At 37.6% G+C, this 25181-nt stretch overlaps 2 protein-coding genes and 1 non-coding gene across 4 annotated transcripts in view; 1 reads left to right on the forward strand and 2 right to left on the reverse strand.

Annotated features, from left to right (window-relative positions):
- Positions 1–628: 628 nt before the first annotated feature.
- On the reverse strand, positions 629–3687 carry LOC125242272 (40S ribosomal protein S11). Of its 2 annotated transcripts, none has more exons than XM_048151029.1 (4): positions 3645–3687; positions 2654–2770; positions 1447–1652; positions 629–773 (listed from the first exon to the last, which is right to left on the reverse strand). In XM_048151029.1, the coding sequence occupies exons 1-4, from the start codon at positions 3654–3656 to the stop codon at positions 650–652; spliced, it is 459 nt and encodes a 152-aa protein (XP_048006986.1). In that variant the 5' UTR covers positions 3657–3687; the 3' UTR covers positions 629–649. The 2 variants fall into 2 exon arrangements, with proteins under 2 accessions (XP_048006986.1, XP_048006985.1); XM_048151028.1 differs by lacking the exon at positions 2654–2770 and adding an exon at positions 2817–2945 and having other exon boundaries at positions 3645–3671.
- A 3081-nt stretch (positions 3688–6768) lies between these two features.
- Positions 6769–25181, forward strand: part of LOC125239887 (S phase cyclin A-associated protein in the endoplasmic reticulum) — a 71571-nt gene continuing 53158 nt past the window's right edge. Inside the window, exons 1-12 of the mRNA XM_048147655.1 lie at positions 6769–7076; positions 14761–14930; positions 15313–18027; positions 18127–18298; positions 18678–18753; positions 19262–19364; positions 19870–19959; positions 20488–20646; positions 20912–21082; positions 23063–23224; positions 23736–23863; positions 24266–24851. Coding sequence (XP_048003612.1) covers positions 6992–7076; positions 14761–14930; positions 15313–18027; positions 18127–18298; positions 18678–18753; positions 19262–19364; positions 19870–19959; positions 20488–20646; positions 20912–21082; positions 23063–23224; positions 23736–23863; positions 24266–24851 — 4617 coding nt within the window. The 5' untranslated portion in view covers positions 6769–6991. The remainder of the gene's footprint in view (positions 7077–14760; positions 14931–15312; positions 18028–18126; positions 18299–18677; positions 18754–19261; positions 19365–19869; positions 19960–20487; positions 20647–20911; positions 21083–23062; positions 23225–23735; positions 23864–24265; positions 24852–25181) is intronic.
- Positions 21651–21723, reverse strand: Trnak-cuu. Its single transcript has one exon. It is a non-coding gene; the product is annotated as a tRNA-Lys (tRNA).

The raw sequence follows: 25181 nt of genomic DNA on the forward strand, positions 1-25181 counted from the left end.
GACTGGCAGCGGCCGGCCTGCCGGTGCAGAGGTAATTTTTAACCCCCGACGCAAAAACGACGGGGTGTTATTTGACGTGTCTGTCTGTGGCATCGTAGCTCCCGAACGGATGAACCGATTTCGATTTAGTTTTTTTTATTTGAAAGCTGTGTTAGTCGGGAGTATATCGGGAGTGTTCTTAGCCATATTTCATGAAAATCGGTCCACTAGGTCGCGGTCGGGGGTTTTTCAAAATTTTAATTTTGTGGTTAATTTATAAACTTTATGTACATATATAAAAGACCAGTACCTAGTAGACTAACTCAAAGAGGTCGCACGGCACCTCGAGCAGCCTGTTTGAGTTAGTCAGGTGATACTGGACTTTTTAAATATGTAAATAAAGTTTAAAATTATTTCACACTAAGTGCTCGCCGCGTCGCTGCCATTCCGGTGTGAGCCGACCCTTACTGTTGATGTGGTGAAAAAGATCCTCGAATAGAAGCCATTTTTATGATCCCTTCTAACAGGGATAAAAAAGTTTTTGTTTCCAAATATGTTTTCTCCTAAAATATACGAGTAAGAACTCACACCTTCCACAACATTTGGAACAATAAAATTGTAAAAAGGAAACAAAAAAAAAGATTAAAAATACTTAATAAGTAACTTTATTTTAAAACTTTCTGAAGGATTTCTTGGAGCCCTTGCCCTTTGAGACCTTCAGAACGTTGAACCTCACGGTTTTGGACAGAGGTCTGCACTCGCCAATGGTCACGATGTCTCCGAGCTCCACGTCTCTGTAATGTAATAATTTCTTTGATTAGAAGTTGAAGTAGAATATTTGAGAGACAAATTTTACTAAGAGGGATCAGAATTGGGTTAAAACACGATCATCGTCAATTGGTTATTCAGAAGACCGTCGTGTGAGTATCATCATTTAAGTATCACATCAATGTTTTGAAATACCTCTTTCAGAATTATTGTTTGTAATTTGTATTTGCATTATAGATTTAACAGAGATTAGGAACTATGAGGAAGAATGCTATAGTAAGATGTAAGACTATCCAAGAGTAATCAATGGGGCATTTTTGAACAATTAGCATGAATAAAATTGTAACAGCTGTTTAAAAAGACTGTTGAACTATAATTTTGACAAAATATGACTGGCTGTACCTGGCTAGTCGCTAAATATTGGCTTTATTACTAGTGGCTGTGCAAGCGGCAATGCTGCTAGCATTTTTGGCACTTTTGGATCAGGTGATAGCCAGAATGCAACTTATTATTTATTAGGTTTTAATTTTAGTTTAGCTTGTTAACAATTAGTTTAGAATAGCTAGTTTTAATTTGATATGATTTATTTGTTATTTGTATTACATTTACTTTACCCCTGTTTTATTAAATAAAAACTATTATCTGAAAAAGAACACAATATTTCTTTAAACTTTCTACTTTAAATAATTTTCAACTCACCTGAAGCATGGTGACAGATGCACTGACATATTCCTGTGCCTCTTCTCGAAACGGTTGTACTTGGGGAGGTAATGCAAGTAGTCGCGGCGGATGACGATGGTGCGCTGCATCTTCATCTTCTGAACCACGCCAGTAAGGATACGACCACGGATGGACACATTGCCAGTGAAAGGGCATTTCTTGTCAATGTAGGTACCCTCGATGGCCTGAGAACATAAGATAGGTTAAGTCAATAATGTTTGATAAGTAATGATTTTCTTCCCACCATATACATATATTCGGTTAATATTTTTTAAATATGGATACAGATACAAAATGTATGTCAATATAAAAATAGAATAGTTTTTTTTTTGCTGTTTATTTGTATTATTTCTTTTACTGTGTAATCAGAGATTGGGTTAGAAACACGATTTTCATCAGGTGTTGATCAGAAGACCGTCGTGGGGTATCATCATGTTACACAGACTTTAAAATTTGATATATTATATTCTACTTTTAACTAAACTTAACCCATTTAGTATTTGCCATTTAGTGATAGTAACAGGGTTAGCATATTAATTCTATTGTTATTAATTTATGGTAGGCATAGTGAAAAATTAGATTTGTTTTAAAATAATGTATTGTTAGTAAGATTTATGACCTGTTAGTGTTAACATATACATATGTATATGTAATAAATAAAAGGTGTAACATTAATGCTGGTGATCCATTTAAGAGCATAACCGGTATCGCATAGCGGTTACGAATACCACTTCCTTTTTTTTAAATAAACATTATGAAAATTAAAGGTACTATAGAAGGTAATGTATAAGCCATAGGATTTATCTTCGGCAATTATGTTACATAGTGTATGTACTCCACAAGGTAAATAACAGAGAGTCATGAAATAAAAGTTTTAACCATTTAAGAGTATTATGAAACATGTTAAACTAAGGACTTTAACTGTCCCATATCAGTATTGTTAATTTTAGGGCATTACCGGACACACAGTGAAGATGTTAATAATGCTGAGGAGATAAAACAAATGAATGTTTTACATATAAGTATAGAGATAATAATGTGAACATTAGAATAGCAGTTGTTAAATTGTTATAGAAAAAGCCATTCCCAGACCACAAAATACATGAGCACAATGACACGAGTCCCTGTACATGAGCCGTTGATAAGCCACCACCAGCGCGCACCAGAGACTGAAAAAGAGCCAAACCTCACGGGGAGTCTTGAAGCCTAACCCAACATTCTTGGAATGCCGCATGTCCTTCTTCTTCAGCCCCCCCTTGCGGTTGAGGAAGACCGTAGCCTGTTTCTGAAACGCTTTCTCTGTCTACGAAAAAAAAAACACACATTAGCGGGCACACTACATGCGTTACCTCTCGGGGCGTCTTGAAACCAAGCCCCACATCTTTGTGGTATCTCAGAGGCTTGCGACTCCTCTTCACGCCGATGCCTTTTTTACGGTTCAAGAAAACCGTTGGTTGCTTTTGGAATGAACGTTCCGTCTGCAATTTTTAACGCATATTGTACAGGCACATTGCAATCTTAGTCTAACAACGCATATTATTAGCAAGCGGAAATTACTCCTGCTGTTATGTTTATAGGCACAGTCTTAATATGCATTATTATAATAAGATAACATAAATTATTAATTAAACTACTACATGTACTAAGTACGGAAAAGACACGGATGATTTTGGGGTACAATAACATAACCTCATCTTTAAGAGCACTAAAAATTCCTCAAAATTGTTTTGGGGTTTTTAGATTTCAATAGAAATGCAGGTACAACTACAGTAACATAATTTAACTATATAAATAATTTAACTATATAAATTATACACTCAATAAAATGCAGTTTCAGTGACAGTTCCCGCACATCATAAAGTAACCTATAAGGATACATCACGATTAGAAAAGTATTGAGTTATAATGTAGCCAGGACATGATATAAATACAAAAGTAAAGAGATACTGGTGAGTATTCAATATATGAGTCGTGAAAGATTTTCTTTATAATAAAACCGGTCGAAAATCGATTCCCACGTGGATGAACACAATATGCACATAATCACTTCTAACACTTTCATTTTTCACAGTCATTATTTTGAAACGTGTTTGCACAATTTTGATACATATTCTGGTAGTAAAACTCCTTCATTTCCATGGAAAATTTATTATTTTCCTCAGAAAACCAGAACGTACCTGATCCGCCATCTTGCTTGACAACGAAAAGAAGGTTGATGTTGCTAGTATACAATACTTGAAAAAGATTAACATATATTGTTGCTAGTTATAATAAATGATTGGTTGCTTTAGGGTGCGCGCACACGGGCGATAAAGTTGCTCGGCGACTTTCGTATTTGTATGAAAAGTTGCGTCGCCTCGTGTGCGCACCTTCATACTAGCCCATAAAGCTAGGAACATACTACGCGGACGTCCGTCGTAAAACGACCGCGACCGCGACCTATCAGTGTGCACGGAACAAAACATCCAGAGAGCCAGATTTCGATCGGACGTCCGTGCGCTCAAGGCCACGTCCGCGTCCGTCGACCGATAGTTTGCACGGTTATGTGTATTTCCATTGTCCAGATTCCCGTCCGCGGTCGATTTACGACGGACGTCCGCGTAGTGTGTTCCTAGCTTAAACCGAGCGACGGAGACAAAACAGTTTTGTCTCCCGTCTGTGGGGGCCCTTAAATTACAATACTATAAAATAAAATATCGAATAAATATCGAAATTCATCCAAATTAATTTAAAATTTATTTCGTAATGAGTTGTATGTTAAAAGAATACAGTATTTTTATTTTCCATTAAGGCAAATGTTGCACTTGCACAAGTGCAAGCCGTTTAAGGGCCCCCACAGACGGGAGACGAAACTGTTTTGTCTCCGTCGCTCGGTCTATGGGCTAGTATGGGCCTACATCTGCGACCAGGCCGCGCACCAGGCCGCGCGCGGCTTGTCCTCTCTATAGAATTTTTTCCTCTGAGTGTAGGCCCATTGGGCCTACACCGCCGCCAGTTCGCCGTCCGCTGTCATCGAGTGTACACGCGCGCTGTTCACCGACGAAAAACGAGTTTTTTCAAAAATGCCGAAGTGTGCAATAATAACTTGCAAACATCGCAGTGACCTGAATAATTTCCAAGCCGATAGGATAACATTTCATAGGTAAATACTATTTATTTCCTTTTATTTCACATAAAACACGAATTCAACGTAATACTCCGAGTTGTACCATGTAACCTTACGTTTGCTTGTGCTTTAAAACGTTCATTATACATTGCGGCTACACAAGGAACATATTGTAAACAGTGTAGTGTTTTGCGCCGCAATGAACGGTGTACAAAACGATTCACTCAGTGAGACATTTTTCTCGGAAACGAGGCGAGGCGTTCCCGCTATTTATCATTGTGTGCGTGCGCGATCGCGCTCGCTTATCGTTCGCGTGTACACATACATTGAAATGATGCGCGTGTATTGCGCAATAGGAGCGTCCAGCTACAAGTTGTGTGGATTAGGTGTGTGCGTGCATTATCTTTACAATTACTGGTGCTTTGTGTGGGTTGCGCAGACCTTGCGACAGGCGTATTCTATACAAATCGCCCGGCATGACCTATCTCCCGAAATCTGTGGCTGCGACAGATGGCGCGCCCGTGTTTATTATTTTTGAGTGTTTGTAATTTAAAAACATGAAAGATTGCATTAAAATAAGCATCTTTTATAGAATGAAGTTGTTTGAAAAACCTACTTAGGAGTTAGAGCAGTACGAAGTTGCGAATTTTCCCATAGTATTTACTAAGGCGCCAGAGACTTAATAAATTTACGATGATTTTTTTTACCAATATAACCTATGTTAATATTGATAAATCATATAGAACACGTTTAAATAAGGATGTTTTGTTATATAAACTTTTTCTTCTCCATTAATATTTACTGAGATATTAGGGTTCTAAGATTAGTAAATGGCACTAGCACTTTAATAAAATTAACGCGTGTCTCGCAAACGGCCTAGGATACAAAATGACGACTTGTATATAGGTATAGGTTAGGTTCGTTAGGTATCTTCAAACGGCCGAAGGCTCCTATTCTGTGCAGTTTCTGTAATAAGCGGGGTTCCGTCGATATCGCTTTCTGTCTCTGGCGCCTTAGTAATGCTACGGGAAAATTTTGCAACTTTGCACAACTCTAACTCCTAAATTATTAGGTTTTAAAAAAAACTTTAATTTATAAAAGATGCTTATTTTAATGCATTCTTTCTAATAAGAACAAAACACTATGCTAGAAAGAGTGCAGAGGAAGTTCTGTAGGCACATTTACAAACGACTGTACGGATATTACCCATATATGTATCCATCTCTATTCGTAACAGGAATGGTTGGTCTTCAAACTCTAGAAACCAGACGGAAACTGCTGCATATTATGCATTACCGCCAACTGTTTCACCATAGAGTAGATGACGCATCCGTGCTTGAGAGAATGGGGCTGTAAGTGCCAAGAGCGAATGTGGTGGTTGGCATGCCGGGCGCGGTGCCGGCGCGGCGGCGGCGGCGCCTGTTCGCGGCGGCCGGCGCACCGCTCGAGCCCGAGCTGCTCTTAACCGCATCATGTTGGAGACAGACGATATTGACATATTTGCTGATAGTGTTGGTGTGTTTTACAGAAAACTCTTAAGGTTCATACACTCTACACTCCTTAGGTGATTAATGTAATAACCATAGTTTAACTTTTAAGTGTGTTTGCTTTTATTTATGTCAATTTAACATGTACATAATTATATTACCACATAAGTGCTTTGGTGAAATACTGTTAACTTTTGTGTATTTTTAATAAATAAATAAATAAATAAAAAAACGTGAAAAAAGTCCCAGAATCGGGCCCCTTTTGCTATACTCGTTTGACGTTATCACGTTAGGCTCCCCACAGACAGTCTTAAAAATTCATAATCTTAAAAAAACTTGTATGCAATCTGACAGTTCAGATCTGTCAGTGTCTTGTCAGTGTCAGTTTGAACTGTCAGATTGCATACAAGTTTTTTTTAAGATTATGAATTTTTAAGACTGTCTGTGGGGAGCCTTAAACTACCGTCCGTAAACCGACTTTACAGACAACCAATTTTTTTTTTAAAGTAAGGGCCCCCACAGACGGGAGACAAAACTGTTTTGTCTCCGTCGCTCGGTCTATGGGCTAGTATGAAGGTGCGCACACGAGGCGACGCAACTTTTCATACAAATACGAAAGTCGCCGAGCAACTGTTGCCTCCGTGTGCGCGGGGCCTAAGGGCTCTTTGACCTGGTAACATTTATAAACTAAACTGTCAATCGGGAATTGTTATGAAAATACCCATCGTTTTTGGTAATTCGAATAAAAACTGGAAATCTTTCAAGAATCTGTGATTCCTACTTTTAACTTAATTACGTTTTTATGAATTATAATATTAGCGTAAAGCTTCTATGGATAAGGAAGCCTTCCGTGCCCTTAAGCACGGAAATTATGAGCTTAGTATTGCCTTTTTGTTTTCTTCGATTAAACAGTGTTTCTTACTAGCTTAACATGGAAGAAGTGAGGCAATTGGTACAGGAAGAAGGCCGAGAAGCAAGGAACCTGGTAGCTTTTCATGTAACTGTCGATACACCCTGTAAGTTTCTAATAAACGTATCATTCTTTTGTTAGTTCTCAGCGTGAAGTTTAGGTACTTGTAATTGCCGTGGGCGTAGCTAACACTTGTTTTATAAAACGTTTTAGGAAATGGCATTTCGTAATATGACTCGTATAGGAAAACATCAACATTTACTAAATGCTCTATATACTTGCTATTATACATATTTAAAAATCATTGCACTGCCATAATCAAATCCAACAAGAACTTTGATGGATGTTATGTTTTTGTTTATATCAAATAATTGCTTCTCCGTACAAACTTGGTCTCAATTTTTCTCTCTTGATATTAGCATGACTGAAACATTAACAAATTACCAATTAACATATTGGAAATAGATCCGAGGTTGTTTAAAAATGCCCTCAGTAAGTGGTTGCTAGGGCACTGTTATTACTCAATCCAAGAATAAAATTTATGTCTCATGAAAACCCATTATGCTCATCGATTCTTTTTTTATAATTTTGACATGTGTAATTTTTCTATTATTGTTATTTTTTCTTTCTCAATCTCCTTCATTTCCACTAATGTAAAAATAAAATTAAAATTATTTGTTAACTGCTAAATTAATTCAATAATTCTTAAATTGACATGATACTTAGATATTTCAAAATTCCCTTACTATAGACTATAGACTATCATTTTAATATACTTTTAAATTATTGCTGATGTGACGTCCCACAGACACCTTTTCACCCATATAATGTTGATATTAAAGTACATGCCGTGTCATGACACGTCAGTGGCAGAGGGTTAAGTATGGTTTTAATAGCACTGTTTTTGCATGTTAGCTTTATATTGCTTGCCTATCACAGGGTAGAACATAAGGACCTCCTTAAATTTAGCACCACACTGACTGTAACAAAACTATGTTCTTGCAATAAATATATTTGTATTTCATAACAATTTTGACAAAATTTGTTGTAAAATACAACAATGAATATTCATGCTGAAAATGCTCTAAAATAGTTATTCATGTGAAAATTATCTTATGTGCTTGCACATTCTATGGCTAGCCACTAACCTGGGGTTAAATGGGCCATTTTTTTCAAAGTTTTACACCATATTTTTTACGAGATTCTTACTCAGAATCGAGAGCTCTTTCGATCCTAATAGGAGAAAAAAAAATGTCCCAACATTTCCATATATTTTTTAGAACCTTCCATTCCGTTACCGCCATACAAAATGTATGAAAAAGTGGTAACGGAATGAGAAAAAAACCTTGGGACCAAATGCTGAACCTGGAGTGGTGTTACCAACATTCAACTGAGGAATGTCTTTTCAAAAGGACTTATTTCTATAAGACAACAGAGGTTATTTTTATCTATGTCTTCCTAGAGAAATAACCCTTGCGAGGAGTTCCTCAACTGTCATCAGACATGTTTAAATATAGATCCTGTTTTTATTGAATTCCGTTAACTTTAAGGGAAGGTTCTTTAGATCAAATACCATTAATTTCTGTATGAAACAAGCGTCTTTAACTTTTACGGTTATCAAGTTATTAAAAAAATTAAGATAATTACTGAACATGTGTGTGACAGCCTTTACCAATTCCTATTCCATCAATCACTTGACACTAACTTGAATGTAATTCTTAAGGGTCTCTCACACTAATAAATTCATTTATTATGTATGAAAATGATGAATTTTTTTTGTGCAAAGTTAACTAAAAGTGATATACAGGATTGTTCCTGATAATGAACTTAACAATGTGTCGAATTTAACGGAAAACAAAAAAAAAACACAGTGTATGGATGGACTCTCGTTAATGTATCACCATTGGCACCATGTTACAACTCATATGGAGACCATCAGGCTTGAGTGCTTGTGTTGGCTAGACTTTGTGCTTGCCATTTTACTCAATACATGTTTCTAATTGTGATATGTTAACCTGAGTCATCATCATCCTCCTAGCGTTATCCCGGCATTCGCCGAGGCTCATGGGAGCCTGGGGTCCACTTTGACAACTAATCCCAAGACTTAGCGTAGGCACTAGTTTTACGAAAGTGACTGCCATCTGACCTTCCAACCCCAAGGGTAACTAGGACTTATTGGAATTAGTCCGGTTTCCTCACGATGTTTTCCTTCACCGAAAAGCAACTGGCAAATATCAAATGACATTTCACACATAAGTTTCGAAAAATTCATTGGTAAGTCGCACGCTCTTACCGATTGGCCACCAGCGCTTTTGACCTGAGTTTGACTAGATGTTAACCTGAGTGCATCCATATATTAAAAAATCTTGGGTTTACTGTTCAACCCTGAATTAGTTGGCTAACCCTGGAACTTGTAAGTGGCCTGTGGTATTATTTTGGCATGAACACCTAATATAACAGAAGAGCACATTCAGCTTATATAATAGGTAATAAACCTCAATATCAAGCTTCAGTTAACCCAAATATCCCTTCTATCAAAGATATAATTAAGGTCTCTGACTCTCTGACTTTCTCTGAAACATACCTTTTCCCTCTATGGCAGCAATATGATCTGTGTCCTGGGTCTACTTTTTTTACAGAAAAATTACACCTGTCTTTTTACATTTTGGCTTTGATCAGTAAAATAGCAGTCAATATGAAAAATTAACATACATATGAAATTAAGCATATAAGCTATCTATTGTTCTATCATATTGGAATATTTTTAAACTGTATACTGGTTTACTGGTGTTTTCACTTCCTAGTGCCCCTACCAAAACATGCAAAGCGAAGTGCAAGGGTACTACATACCATTTCTTAGGTCTCATACATTTTTTGAAACCTTAAATTACATTCAGGTGGCGTGGCGCGGACGTCCGTTCCGCACCTCAGGACATGCGTCTCTTGTGTGGGGATGGTCCCTTACATTATAACCAGGTCATTGACGACCGGTCTGGCCTACTTGGTAGTGACCCTGTCCGCTAAGCCGCGGTTCCGGGTTCGAATCCCTGTAAGGGCATTTAAGGGCTGGGTTGATCTGTGTAAGGTGTTCTCCCAATATTTATTTATTTGGTCTAATCTCAGGTTAAATGATTAACAACCTTGGCTTGGCTTTGCTTTAGCCTACAATTCCGTGTGCTCTGAGTCATTTATTACTTTTTGCTTTAGTGACAAAGTCAGTGATTTCACCACGTGACGTGTCACTATCTCAGTAGTAATAGCACAGAATATATAAAAGTACAAGTACAGAAGGCTCACTCTCAACAACCTGTCAACGGACTGCATGCGACATTGAGTTCTATTGCGCAGCGTGAAGGTTGTCAAACTTTAGATATGGGCCGCGAACTCACGGCCGTCGAAATGTACGGAAGAAACGCGGAGTGAGCCACCCCTGGTAATAGTACTGAATAATGTAACATACATATACTTATTAAAGCTTCTGGTAGAGTAGATAAATAGATGAGCCCTGGTTTTCTATGACAAAAAATACTTTAGTATTAGAAATTATAACAAGAAAATAGATTTAAGAATTAAACCTCAGAGCATTAAGAGGATACGATACCGAAGCACGAATTCAAATTTGAGATTTTTAGGTCTTTATCGCCGTCGCGCTGACGGGGGTGGAACCCACAGAGAGGCCCTGCGGCGCACGCACACAGCCGCGTCCTTCGCCGGCGCAAGTAGCTACTCGCGCTCGAGCGCTCTCTATATTTCTCTAGTTTCGGACTTCTGATGCGTAATGTTTTGGACTCCGTGAAGTATACTAAGTGTACTGATTTGACTAAAATGCAAATTTGTAATGTTTTAAGTATTGTAAAAACAGTTCCTTATCTTATACATAATGTGATTATCTTAAAAGAAATCATGTTAGCGAAATAAAGTTATTCGGTACGTAAAAAGCTAAAACCAAAGAGAAGCCATATTATAGGAGTAGGTACGTACAGTCAACCAATCTGAATCCTATGTCATAGGCCACTGTAGTAGACCTCTTTCACAGACTTCACAGTAAAAGTAAAACTGACTTCTATAGCAAATAAAGCACGGTGTCAATACGACAGGGTTATAGAGTGGCCTAGGATTCTACATAATCGGTTGACAGTATCTACCTACCAAAAGTTTATGTGAATCTTATTCATTATTTTTTGCACATGTTTGACAGAAATGACAGCGTAGGAAAATTTAACTAGGACAATTTGGTACTATACTTACCAGACACCAGATTATGTTCCAAGAGTGTACGTAATTAGAACTTTTTAGCAGAATTCTAACAAAAAATCTGCCAAACAAAATCTTATTGCATATGCAGCATAAGGACCTTTTTTCAGATGGAAAGCTACATATGCATCTTATATTTATAATTTTCTAGGGCTGTAGGTATAAATATTACCTATCTAGCATTAGAAATACAAGGCTTAGCACAGAACAAGACCAACCATAAAAATGCTTAACTAATTTGCCAGCTAAACCTAGGTATCGGTACTTAAACGTATAGATACTTTTGATATTTTTATTATTTAGAACTTATTGATACTCTTAGATATCAGCATTTCTGTTACCATAGAATTAAAACGTAGATAACACTCATTTCATCTACCAACTAAGGGCATCTGTAATCTACATACAAATAAGGCCCGGCTAAAAGTCTCGAAATATTATGTACATTTTATAATTAGATAAGTGTAAATGGGTCAAAAATTTGGGTCCATGTGCAATTGTGCATTAAGTAGGTGCACATGGACCCAAATTGCTGCATGTATGAAATAAGGCCCATCAGTAAGTTAACAAAAATTAAGGTATTTCTTACATACCGAATTAAGCGTAATTGTGTCGCTTAACTTCAAACCCGGATAAATCCATTCTGCTATAAGGTTAATATATATTTTTTATATATTCAATCTTAAAGCAGAATGGATTTAAGTACCCAAGTTTGAAACTAAGCGACACAAGTGAAAGTATGTATCTAGGAGATATTTTCTTTACAAATACAAATCGTATTATTAAAGAGCGCTATGATAAAAGCACGTCGAAATAAAGTAAAATTGACAATATTTACCGATGAGATTGTGCTCTGTGTGTTATGGTAAACATTATTAATATGAAAAGTAATTATTTCAGTTAGAGCATCTTCACTTGTTCACTATTTGTAAAATTTATCTATCGTCAATTTCGTCTTACTCTTTAGTTGTGAAACATGGGTGACAAAGGAACTGACACACAAGCTGAAAGTGTTTGTCAATACGTCCTTCCGGTCGCTGGAAGGAAAAGAATAAAAATATATGGATATGTATATTATAATATTTATCCCGTAGGACAGCAGGTAACTCCAAACTACTTTAATTAACTACCTAATTTTAATGTTGTCTTCGGTTACCGCGATAGTTACTCATAAAATAAAACTATGGAAACGGATTAAATCGCGTATAGTGAGTCGTATGTGGGGCAGACAAAACGAAGTATTTCCACACGGGTGAAGGAACACATAGCGGATGTCAAGCACCGTCGGCAAAAGTCTGCAGTCTCTGAACATGTCATGGATAAAGTCAATCATGCTATAAAGTTTGATAAGCCTCTGGTTCTTGCTAAGGAGAAGCGGTATATACCCAGAATGTTGCGCGAGGCCATTGAGATCAAGAAATATCCAAACTTTAATAGAGAAGATGGCTTTACTTTACCACCGGCTTAGGATCCAGTAGTTCATCTGATAATGGAACAAGCACGATGAAGACTGTGAGGCATTTGTGTTCGGTTGTATGGTGTTGGACATTTGCAGTTTGTTTTTGTAAATTTTGTGTAGATTAATTGATTGCTTTTTTTTTGTAACATAGTAATGGTAAATTTTTTGAACATTGTTTTTTGAGCTTTATTAGTAGTGTGTGAACCTGCCTTAGAAATCTATTTTATTTATAGTCGTGGTTCGTTAATATTTCTTATATGTAGGTAGCTTTTGCACATTGTAATTTTTCCTCAGTCACCCGTTGACCACGAGCGCTGTAAAGTGTTCGAAACGTCGGGATGAATTGTAAATTCATTATATACGATTTAATCCGTTTCTATAGTTTTATTTCACACCTAATTTTATCCATTTAAACTATATAGTATGAAATAAAGTATGCCAATGTTGTCCGCATTGACCTTAATGCACCACTTGCTAGGACTCGGACCCTCTAAATTTAGAGCACCATAACCTAAATGCATAGTCCTGAGTAAATGTGTTTTAGACGACAGACCGTAGTATAAATACTTATTACAAAAATTGATGATTGAATTCATGAACACAATGTTTACACCAAGTTATAAAACTTAAGAAGTGAGCGATGGGCCTTATTTAGAGTAGTAACTATTTAGGGCATTTTTTGATTATATGTCTGCGAAGAAAATGTACAAAACGGTATGACTGATAAAACTTAGAAGAAATATAAGGACTGGGCCTTATTAAGAGCAGGTACAGGTACCTACCTGAACAAACTGTGTATTACTAAATAAGGCCCATCGTTTTTTAAAATATTTTTAAACATGAATTAAATCATTAATATTATGTTTGTTTTTATTGTATGTAAATAAGTACATATAATATAACTACTTACCTAATTGGTGTTGGGCAGAATAGTAATAAATAAGCAATGATGACCGAATACAATTTTTGGCAAAGTGGCTGAAAAGACCGAATATAAAATACCGAATACCGTTGCCTAATATTCGTGGAATCTATCGTAAAATACAACATAACTTTATAATTAATACTAGTAAACCAATGACGAGAAAAGTTATGCATGTATAAAATAAACCTATACCTGTATGTAATTGTTACGTACCTATAAGTACTTATAAAAATATGGACTTAGTATTTCCACAGAATATATACGTATTTCTAACTAAAAAGTTCTTCAAACACGGTATGTCGATATTTCGACGTAGTATATCGATAACTTTTCACATCACTAGATTATCGACATTAGATGTCGAGTATTACCCATCACTTTATTTTAGTGTACGTATTTAAAAACTTAGCCCCGCCCCTAAATTTGGTGCGATAGGGACAACTGCAGCTCAGGCGCGAAATCCCGCGTAAAACCCGCAAAAATCGAGGTTCCGCTCTCGACTGTTTCCTCCTCCAAAACTTAACTAATCGTTACGAAATTTGGAAATCAGAATGACAAGGAAATTATCTGTGTCGGACCGTTTCGTTTTTTTGGATAATTGGTCTCAGTTTTAAATACCACTCCTTTCTTTCTGGCAAATTCAATTAAGCCGTTTTTGCCAACTTTGAGAGGCTCTAATTCCTTTTAAAACAAAAATATCAAAAAAAGCAAAACGGTCCGACACAGATATTGATAATAAAAACCTGTGTTGAAAAAACCATTGATCTAGCTTCAAAAACCAGAGAGGAAACAGGCGAGAGCGTTTGTATGGAGAAATGAGGGGTATCGTATCGTCTTAAATACTCGATTCACTCAGTGAGACATTTTCTCGGAAACGAGGCGAGGCGTTCCCGTTATTTATCGTTGTGTGCGTACGCGATCGCGCTCGCTTGTCGTTTTCGCGTGTACACAGACATTGAAATGATGCGCGTGTATTGCGCAATAGGAGCGTCCAGGTGTGTGGATTAGGTGTGTGCGTGCATTGTCTTTATAATTACTGGTGCTTTGTGTGGGTTGCGAAGACCTTGCGACAGGCGTATTCTATACAAATTGACCGGCATATCCCATCTCGTTATTTCATATATCTGTGAATTAAACATAATCATTTAATAGCAGTGGCCCGTTTCGCCCGTAAGCCACCACGCTCTACTCTGCCGCCGCCTCGGCGCGCTCCGCCGCGCCCCGCCGCGTCGCGTCTCCGCTCGGCTTCAGCTGGGCGTGACAAGCGCTCTGAGCTGCGTGCGCGATACTGGGCATTGCTGTTCGGAGACCTGCAACGAGCGGTAAGCTTTATTTTATTTTATTTCATCACTAAATTTGACATAATGAGCAGTTCCCGAAAACTTTGTACATAGCCACGTCAGCAAATTTTAATTGATCCTATTTTGTTACCAACATTTAGTAATATAAGTCGACTTTCGTAAGATATATACAGGATAATTGTTATAATTAAGAAAATATAGATACTAGAGAACCTTAATAACGAAATAAAACTTACTAAAATCTCAATTCATCAAAAAAATCTTGGTAACAAAATAGGAATAATGAAAACAAATTTAATTTTTTCCTTAATTTTTGTACAAATTTTTCGAGAACTGCTGTAATATAATATTCTTAAACACAAAAATCTTCATATTTGTGACATATTATTCCCTTTCTTCACAGGTTGGAGAAATTTACAATACAGTTGAAGCTCACGAAAACCTAAATGAGTGCCAAGAAGTAATATTAGTCTTAGAAAATTATACAAGGGACTTTAAAGCCTTAGGAGAGTGGTTTCGACTGAAATGGGAGTACGATAATACTCCTCCTCCCCAAAGACCCCAGAGTTTAGCTTGGGAGATACGAAAAACAGATTTTGTCCGCCCAGAATCAAGACGTGCTCATTCTGTTAAAAGCTCTCCATCTGTGTCAGGAAAAAATAGTCCTTGCCTTTCTGGACATAATACACCAAGTGGCAAACATAGTCCCAATCTTACTGGCAAAGCCAGTCCAGGTAGTGGCAAAATTAGCCCTAGAGTTTCCTCAGGACATGCAACTAGTCCTAAAGCTAATATTGAGTTCTTTAGCAATAAAATCGCAGCTTCTAAAGTTACTAATACTAAAACTGAACCTAAACAGGAAACAAAACTAACAGACATTAAAGAGAAAGACATAATCGACATAGGAAAAAACGTTGAAAAACAAACGCCTGTCTTGAATGTCCAAAATGAAAAAGCGGAAAAACTGGAACCACTCGTAGTTGAGATAGGAAAAGCTAAACAATGTTCAAATGTTTCACCTAAACCAGTGGTTGTAAAATCATCCAAAAATAAAGTCGTTCCCGATAGTGCCAAGAAAGTGCCTAGTAAAGAGTTGTCAACACAAGCAAAGGCAACTAAAGCTACGTTAGATGCCATGGAAAATGAATTTCTCAGCAAGCAGTTGGTAAATAACGCAACTAAAAATGATAATCTTATTAACCAAGAAATAGATGCCCAAACAGAAAGAGAAGAAATTGATACTGTTAAATCAAATGTAGAAAAGGCGACTGTTAACGACAAAACCAATGGTTTAGTCAACTCGGAGACAGTGAAAAATAATGATGAAGATGTTCACAAACAATCAATAAATGTGGCGATTACAAGAAGTCCAACACTAATAGACTCCGAAAATGAAGTTGCAGTCGATGTTACCACTGATAACGAATCTCCAACTAAATCAGAAGATAATTTTGCTGATATATCTAATGAAAGTTCAACAAAGTCAATTGGAGAGAAGCATGATAAAGCTGACGAGCTAGCTAAAAAAGAGGTAATTAAAAAAGATGAACTGGTGTCTAACCCAAGCGGGATAGAAAATAAGACATTAAATGACCAGGATGCTATAAATGCTATAGAGGTTGAAACAAAACCTAGTGATGAAGTCTCTAAAGACAGTCCAGAAGTGAAAGATGCTGTACACAATAAAGACGATCTTAAGGATGATAAGGATTTTAAAAAACCTGATCCAAAAGTTGACACAAAACCGGTCAGACCAGCCTATTCACAAGCAGCTGCTAAACCTAAGGCAACTACTACCAAAATAGAAATTAAAACGCCTGCAAGATCCGTGCCTTTAGCTAGAAGTAAAACTGTTGTAGAAATTAGACCAAATACAGCTTCTAAAACACAAAAAATATGTCCAAAGAGAAATCAAACGAGCAAGTGTAGCTATCCATTTAATTTGACAACTGGTCGAACCAGTCTCTTCGATGCTTCGTCCAATGTCGTGAATAAAAATACCGTCCCCAGAAAAGTAGTGAATAAGAATGTTCAAATGGGTTCAGGAGACTCGAAGTTTAATCAGCCCAAGATAGAAGTGAAAAAACGTCCTTTAAGGCCTACAAGTCTAAAAGTCAACGAAAAATTAGATAAAAAAGAAAAATCTACTTCTGCACTTGAAAACATTAAAGATTGCGAGGAATATAGTAGTTCTGATACAATTGTTACTCAAATTGATAGATCGCGTCTAGAATCGAGTGAGAGCTTACGAACTCTAGTTCCTGACGAATTAGAACTGATTCACGATGCAGCTAACTCAGTAGAAGTACTTAATATAGATAGCAATAAGAATGACAATGATGGTTGGCTCACTGTCAAATCTAGGCGTTTGAGTCGCGAGTCAAAGAAACATTCTAAATCACATTGGTCTAATAGATTCCATCAACCTTCTGCGACTACCAGCCTGCCTACATTAAACATGATAGAGTCTCCTAAACAGGAAGTCAAGCCTATAATCAACACAACAGCTGCTATTAAAGTAGACAGAGCAAAATCTGAACAGCCTCAACCAGTCAAACCTGAAAAAGTTGTTACCGTATCGTCTAAGAATAGGGTTGACAGTAAAACCAAAACTAATTTAGCTATGATTAGACAAAAATCAGATGTCACCGGCTTAAAGAGATCAGCTCGAAGCAAAGCACTCTCCAAGAAAGCTGAAAAAGTCAAAGACACGCCCAAAGATTCTGAATCGTCTGAACTGACTAAAAACCGCCTGCATTCCTCATTAGAAAGCCTCACCACAGGCTTAGCCAGGTCCCAAGAGAGCACTGAAGAAGTGTTTGACTTTGACAAATGGAAGGCAGAATTCAGATCTACTTTTAAGTACCTCGATGATGACGATCAGATGCCGAATCACAACGAAATATTGAAATCAGCTGATCCATCGGAGATGTCTGAGATCGCAGAGATGACATCTCAAATCGAGGAAAATGAGAAAAAGATTAGTTGGGCGTTGGATTTTCAATCTGATGTAGACCAGAGGAAATTGTGCGAGGAAGAAGACCTGTTGAATCGTCAGATAATGGAGCTACAGCAGGTATCGGATATAGACTTGGATACCGAGACAGATGATACTGAGGTGAGCATTTATATGTACTACCTTTTAATTTTTACACCTGAAGAATGAATTGACTGGTCTATTTCTTTTCGTAAAATTTTTGTTGTGTGTGTTACAAAGACGGACGCGGAAATCCTCTGCGAAGACGTACCAGCGTTGGCGGCGCCCGAGAATCTGGGTGCACTGGCGGCCAGCCTGGAAGATCAGTATGAGACGGCCTTAGCCGGGATGTCCTGGGCCGAGCGTGTTGACACGCTGGTCGTTTTAGAGGCGCTCGTCGCTAGAGATCCAGGTATTTTTACGATTGCCTCTTCCTATTTCCATAATTATATTTGACTAGCTTTTGGCCTCGGCTTCGCTCGCGTTAGAAAGAGACAAAAAGTAGCCTATGTCACTCTCTCTATCTCCACTTAAAAAATCACCTCAATTCGTCGCTCCGTTTTGTCGTGAAAGACGGACAAACAAACAGACACACACTTTCCCATTTATAATATGAGTATGGATTTGTCCTATTGCATATGGAATAGAGCTGAAGAGTTCAAAATTCAAAGAGCAGTTGGCAATTACGAACATAAACTTATTAGCTGGATTAGATTTCTTTCAAATACGTTTTGATTTATTAATCAAGAGAATGATCACGTTAAGACATGTCTTTAAAACTTCATTGGCAGGTCGAGCTCAGCAGCTACATGCCAAACTCTCACAAGGAATCAAAAGACGTGGCAGCTTTCAGGACGCGCTAAGACGGTAAACCATATTTAGAAATAATAACCCACCAAAATAATCTGGACATATTTCTTCCTAATAATCTCTTGCTCATCATCATCATCCTCATTTTACCCTGCCTGCTGAGCCGCGGTCCTGGGTTCGAATCCCGGTAAGGGCATTTATTTGTGTGATGAGCACAGATATTTGTTCCTGAGTCATGGATGTTTTCTATGTATATAAGTATGTATTTATCTATTTAAGTATGTATATCGTCGCTTAGCACCCCATAGTACAAGCTTTGCTTAGTTTGGGGCTAAGTTGATCTGTGTAAGGTGTCCCCCAATATTTATTTATTTATTTATTTATTTATTTATTTTAGCCGTTAATCGCCCTCTGCTGAGCATAGGCCTCCCTTCGTGTACGCCACTTATCCCGGTCCTGGCCTAATCTCATCCAGAAGTGCCCCGCAGTTTTTCGAATGTCGTCCACCCAACGAGCCAATCTCTTGCTAGTGCTGCGCTAATACATCATTTCCTTAATTTTTCAGGCTCCAAGCTAAACAAGCGCGCGCTGAACGGCAAAGATTAGAATACCAGACGGAGAGAGCTAAGAAAATTCACCAACTACTAGCCAGAGTAGAAGAAGTTAAGGTACCATTCAAATTATATAAGAGTTGGGGTCAGTTGCATGACACTTGCATCAACCACATTTGACAGACACATCATCGTCACGCAGCAGACGTCTATGGAACTTCCCACGCAATAAAATTTAACGAACGCTTTAACGGTGACAGACGGTTTGATGCAATCTGCCCTTAGACCGCACGACGACAACAACGTATAAGGTACAATCTGTAATTTTTTTTTTCAGAAAATTGCACCTTACCCTCCAACGTACAAGGTGCTATCTGCTACAAGAAAAAAATCGCAGATTGCGCTTTGTACGTTGTTGTCGTCGCGCAGTTGATAATGTTTTAACGTACGCGTACCTCAGAGGTGCAGAGCGCCTTACCTATAGCCGTAACTCTCGTATATCGGTTTCTATTAGGAACTGATTATTTTATTTTTATATATTTATAAGTTTCATAGAGTAGTTGTTACACGCTTTAAATTTTAAAGACTATTTTGGCTAAAGGATCATATTTTTTCCTTTCAGGTAGCCAAGAATCAGCTGATTGAGGAGAAGCGTCTAAGAATGGAGCGTCGATTGCAAAAGGCGACAGAAAATCGAGACCAACATTTGAAAGTAAGCTAAAAAGTTATTTGATTGAAATATAACGTTTCATGTAGTTTGTCAAACGTATTTATTTACCTAAGAAAAGGTGACCTTGAAGTTCAAAAAAATGGGTGAAGAATGAGGAGGCACACTCAAAGGTTATGACAGATGGCGCGACCTCGTTAGTCTAATACACAGATAAAGAATTTCATACGTGAGAGCGAGAAGAATATATTTTATTCTCTCTCACACATATGAAAGACAGTGACATGCCTAAACACTTGCACTGGCGCCGCCTGGCGGGATAAAAGTCAGTGTGCCTCCTCATTGGGTAATGACCTAATGACTGATGCCCAATTTGTTCGTCACTACAGACGAAAGGTAAGTAACAAAGACAAGTTTAATAAATTACAAGCAGAAGTCCCTTTTCAAATTGCGATATTAGAAAGAGACTTCCACTTGTATGTTGTAACTTGTAGCTTTGTAAAATAGGCCCTTGAATGTTCTTGATTTTAAATCTTAGAATAATTTAAAATAATAAATCCCATTTTATGTCAGGATATCGTACGCAAAGCTCACGACGAAGAGGAGAAATTGCGAGAGATCGCATTCATCAAGCAACTCGAAGCGGAGAACAGAAGACACGAGTTCCTGGACCAATGTCGGACGCACACCACTCGCCTCAGGCGTGTTAGGCGCGACCGACTTAATAAACTGGCAAGTTGTATTCTAAGTTCTATATAAATACAGTAAAAAACCTTCAAAAATATATCCTTTCCTTTGTGGATGGTCGATAATGCGAAAATGACGATTAAAAACCTAGACCTAAATTCGATTTGAGTCACGTCCTGAACCGCTGTTAAACTTCGGATTTGTATTGTTTCCTTTCAGTTAGGTTCAGGGTTGTTGGGGCTTAAAAAAAGTGTAACGAAATCATATAATTTATTTTCTGTCTTTTAATTTCTCTTATTTATATATATAGGAACAAAAAGCAGCACGCGAAGCTGCCGTGGGAGCAAGAAGGCAGGCCCTTGAAGCAGAGAGGCAGCGACACGTCCAAACCCTGTTGGAGCGTAGGAGAGAGCGAGATAGACGCGTGGATGGCCTGCGCGAGATGAGACGGCAAGAGAGGGACATCGCGGCCAGAGAGAAGGTACGATTTTCCAAACCACAAATTAATTTAAAACAAAAACGAGCTAATAGGTAGGACCTAGATGTATCTAAATTCCAAATAAGGTTCCAATTTGTTGCCATTAAAAGGAAAGTTTTTGCTTATGTATTTTTTCTGTTATTTTCAGTAAAAAAAATACAAGTTACACAAATAAAATTAAACTCATTTCTAGTCCAAAACTTAATATTACATTTTCACATAGTATGTGACACATTTAAACTCTAAAAAATACTTTTAAGAAATGCATAAATATATGACTTACTTTTTGACCCCTAGTGATCTACATTTTTTTTTAGCTAATAATTTACATCACTTGTGAGAAAAATCTTTAAAATATTTTCATAAAAAAAAATAGCTCGCAAAAAAGTATTCTAGAACATAAAACCAAAGACATATATGTAACTCCGTAATACTCGATCCTCTTTGATAAAACTCACTACTAGATGCGTGAAAAAAATCCGGATGGGTTAAATATGAAAAGTGTGACGTAAAAAAAAAGAAAAAAAATAAACGTTTGAAATTTCGCGTCAATTTATTTCAAAAAGATATTCGCCCAACGTGGGGCTCGAACCCACGACCCTGAGATTAAGAGTCTCATGCTCTACCGACTGAGCTAGCCGGGCTGTGGGATCTCGAACGAAATTACGTCACATGTTCTTTCGGCTATCATTATCTACCTGTTGTGTGTTTTTTGGCAAGTTGACTGCGCTGCGTTTACAACAAAGGCTCGAGGCAGTTTTTTTTTGCGACGAACAGTAATGGAACTTAATGCTAAGAATATTAAGTTACAATTTACAATTCGAGGTGTAATAAAATAAATACGAACCCCCCTTATTCATAAAAAAGTTACATTTCTGATTAGTTCAATTGTGTTTTTTTTAATAAACACAATTGAACTGTGGTCGTCGGTGGCATCGGTGGCGTCGGTGGCAAACAAGTATACGGTCCGCCTGATGGAAAGTCGTCACCGTAACCTATGGACGCCTGCAACTCAAGGAGTGTCACATGCGCGTTGCCAACCCATTAGAAACTTGTTTTCTCCTTTTCTCACAAATACATATTTATGCCACGGTGACAATAAAGACAAACGATTATTATCTAATTCAGAATAAATTCAGATTTATAAAGTGATTGTTGTTGTCCAACTGGACGCCGTCCCGCTGGCCATCCTAAATATCGTTGGGCAGATAGAGTGGAAGCAGATCTCCGTGAACTCGGCGTTAACGAGGGCTGGCGAGAGGTCGCTCTGGACCGCGTAAAGTGGCGTGCTCTTGTGTTGGAGGCCAAGACTCACTTTGGGTCGTCGCGCCAACAAAGTAAGTAAGTAAGTAAGTAAGTAAAGTGATTGTGAATATTGCTATTACAAGTTAATTACACTTGTGTAATTAATATAATTGTATGATAAACAAGACGATTGTAATTTATTGTTTCAGTAGGTATTTGGCTTATTATCGTTTCAAGGGCAAAGTATACATTATTATTAATTAAATATTATATAAGAGTGTCAGATACTTGACTTAATTACATGAAGATAATGGGCGGGCCGAGGTATTCACAAATATCTGACCAAAACTTTCGTTATCAAGACCAAAGAGAATCAAGTACATATTATAGAGAGTTACTGTCAAAGTAAAATGTGTAATCACAGCGCATAGACTGCCATCTCTCGACACAGGCTTAAAACCTCAGTTTTGACAATTTGACTCATATTCTTAGCTTGATATGTGTTAAAATGACAAATATTAATATTAGCGCCATCTAGCCGAGCGTCCCCAAAGGTGTAACGCCATCTAGGCCACCATACCTTTTCCTATATGGTTCTGAGGTACGTTTTTTTCTTAGACTGTAGCTGTCTATACGGAGTTACACATGTCTTTGTCAGGACATAAAGTGCTATATCTATTTACATTTTTGATAACAACTCTTTTTTTAAATAATTGGTTTTTGTGTTGTCTTTGACAGGCTGAAGGTGTTAAGTCCCGCCTATCAGCTTTAGCGGCCGCTGCAGAGTTGGAAGCAGATGCCTTAAGGTCCAGGATCAGAGACAAGCAAGATGCCAGTCAGCAGAGGTTGGAGTCGCACTTGCAAGCTATCAGGGAGAAGGCTACAGGGCCTAGACAACCGGTAAGAATGATACCCTATATGGGCCATTTTTTTCAAAGTTGTCCACCCCACTTTTTTGTAACATGGGTATTTCTTACGCAATTCATACTCATCTTTCGATTCTGATAAGAGAAAAAAAATCCCAAGACTTCTATAGGTTTTTCAAATCTTCCATTCCGTTACCGCCATAAAAAATGTATGAAAAAATTGTAACGGAATGGGTAAAAAACCCTGGGACACTTTTTTTCTCCTATTAGGATTGAAAGAGCTCGCGATTCTGAGTGGAAACCATATAAAAATTTCCAAATCCAAAAAAAAATTATGGCCTAACCACTTCGCGCGGGTGTGGTAGTGGTGAGCAGTGGCCATAGATAGAAATGGAATAATAGTCGTGTTGGAATGTAACATCGGATTGCGTCCAATAATTCGCCGGTGAGATATAGTGTAATAAATTACCTTTATCGAATAGGTTTAATTATTTACTTGAGTATTTATAAAGAAAAGAGCCTAAACGTAGATAATGTTATTTCAGACGACATCGGAGAGTCAGGACAACGATCTAGATGAAGCAGTCCGGTTGGAACAGGAGCGGAAAGAGAGGGACAAGATAAAGGCGCTCAAAAAGAAGGCCAGGAAGGTCAAACAGAAGCTTCTAGCCTCGTAAGTGGATTTTGTGATTTGTAACGTGTGTACAGCTTGTTTTTACGCAAACTGGCATGATTTGAATGTACGAAATTTCGATTGAATGAGTGACACCTGTATGAGTATACCTACAATACAGCCAGAACATTAATTTTATTGTGTACATTGTGATAGAGAAATAGATTGACTAATTTATCCATTCGTGTGAGCTCCTGCATGTGGCAGAATTATTGTTTTGGTTACAATTTTACACAGAAAAACTAAGAACGATGAACGTAGGTAACATACAAGTTTCATTAAAATATTAAAGGTTTTAAATAATAAATAACATCAGTCCGAAGTCAATTCAGTTCATTTAGTTAATTTGATCGATATTTGCCCAACATTATCGATGTTTTAATCTTCTTGTTTTCTTGACAGCGGAAATGACCAACCGGCCGACGACCTCCGCATACCCATCGACGCATTCCTGTATCCCGCCGTCAACAAAATGTACAAAGTCTTCCAGCAAATCAACAACATCCTCTCCCCACTGGCCGGTGACAACGACCAACAGAAAACAGAAAAACGAGACACAAATACTAAAGCTAATGAAAATGATGTCAAACAAACTAATAAGACAGGAGTTAAAGTCAATGGGGATGTCTCTAAAGATGACAAAACAGTTGAAGATATCAAAGTAAACGGAGACGACGCTAACGAAGAAACCGTTGAAAAGAAGAAATCTAAAAAGAAAAAGAACGCCGACAAACAAGAACCATCAGAAAACAATAACAATAATAACATAAACGCAGAAGTAATAGAAGTTAAAGAAGGTAAAAAGAGCAAAAAGAAGAAGAAGGATGAGAAAGCGAAACTGAAGAAGACTGAGAGTATTTGCAGCTCGCTCAGTGATATGAGCAAGGCCAGTGATAAGAATGAGAGGAGGAATAAAGTGTCGCTAGACACAATGCATTTAGAGAGGTTGCTGAATGAACTACACAGGATGCTGGAGAAATCGGATAAGGTAACTGATTTAACATGTTATTCAATGTGTTTTGATGATATATTTAAATCGTCTTACATTTTACACAAATTGATAGACCCACCTGTTGATGTCCATTGTGTCTTGTTGTAACGCCAATTCATGGTTCATAGCCCAGATTCCCAAGAGCCGTGTTAGTAAGCAGGGATGACGCAAGGAAGATGATGACGAGACCTGCCTATTACTGTCTCTGTTGCACACACATAGTAATATTGCTGTCCTGCTCATGGTGCTAGTTCTCAATATCAGCAAAAGCTAGACAGCAACCTACAATTTCCTCCATTGTTATTAATTATAATAAGGTTTTTGAAT

This window comes from Leguminivora glycinivorella, chromosome 2 (assembly GCF_023078275.1).
Source record: "Leguminivora glycinivorella isolate SPB_JAAS2020 chromosome 2, LegGlyc_1.1, whole genome shotgun sequence".
In the NCBI taxonomy this organism is placed as follows: Eukaryota; Metazoa; Arthropoda; class Insecta; order Lepidoptera; family Tortricidae; genus Leguminivora; species Leguminivora glycinivorella.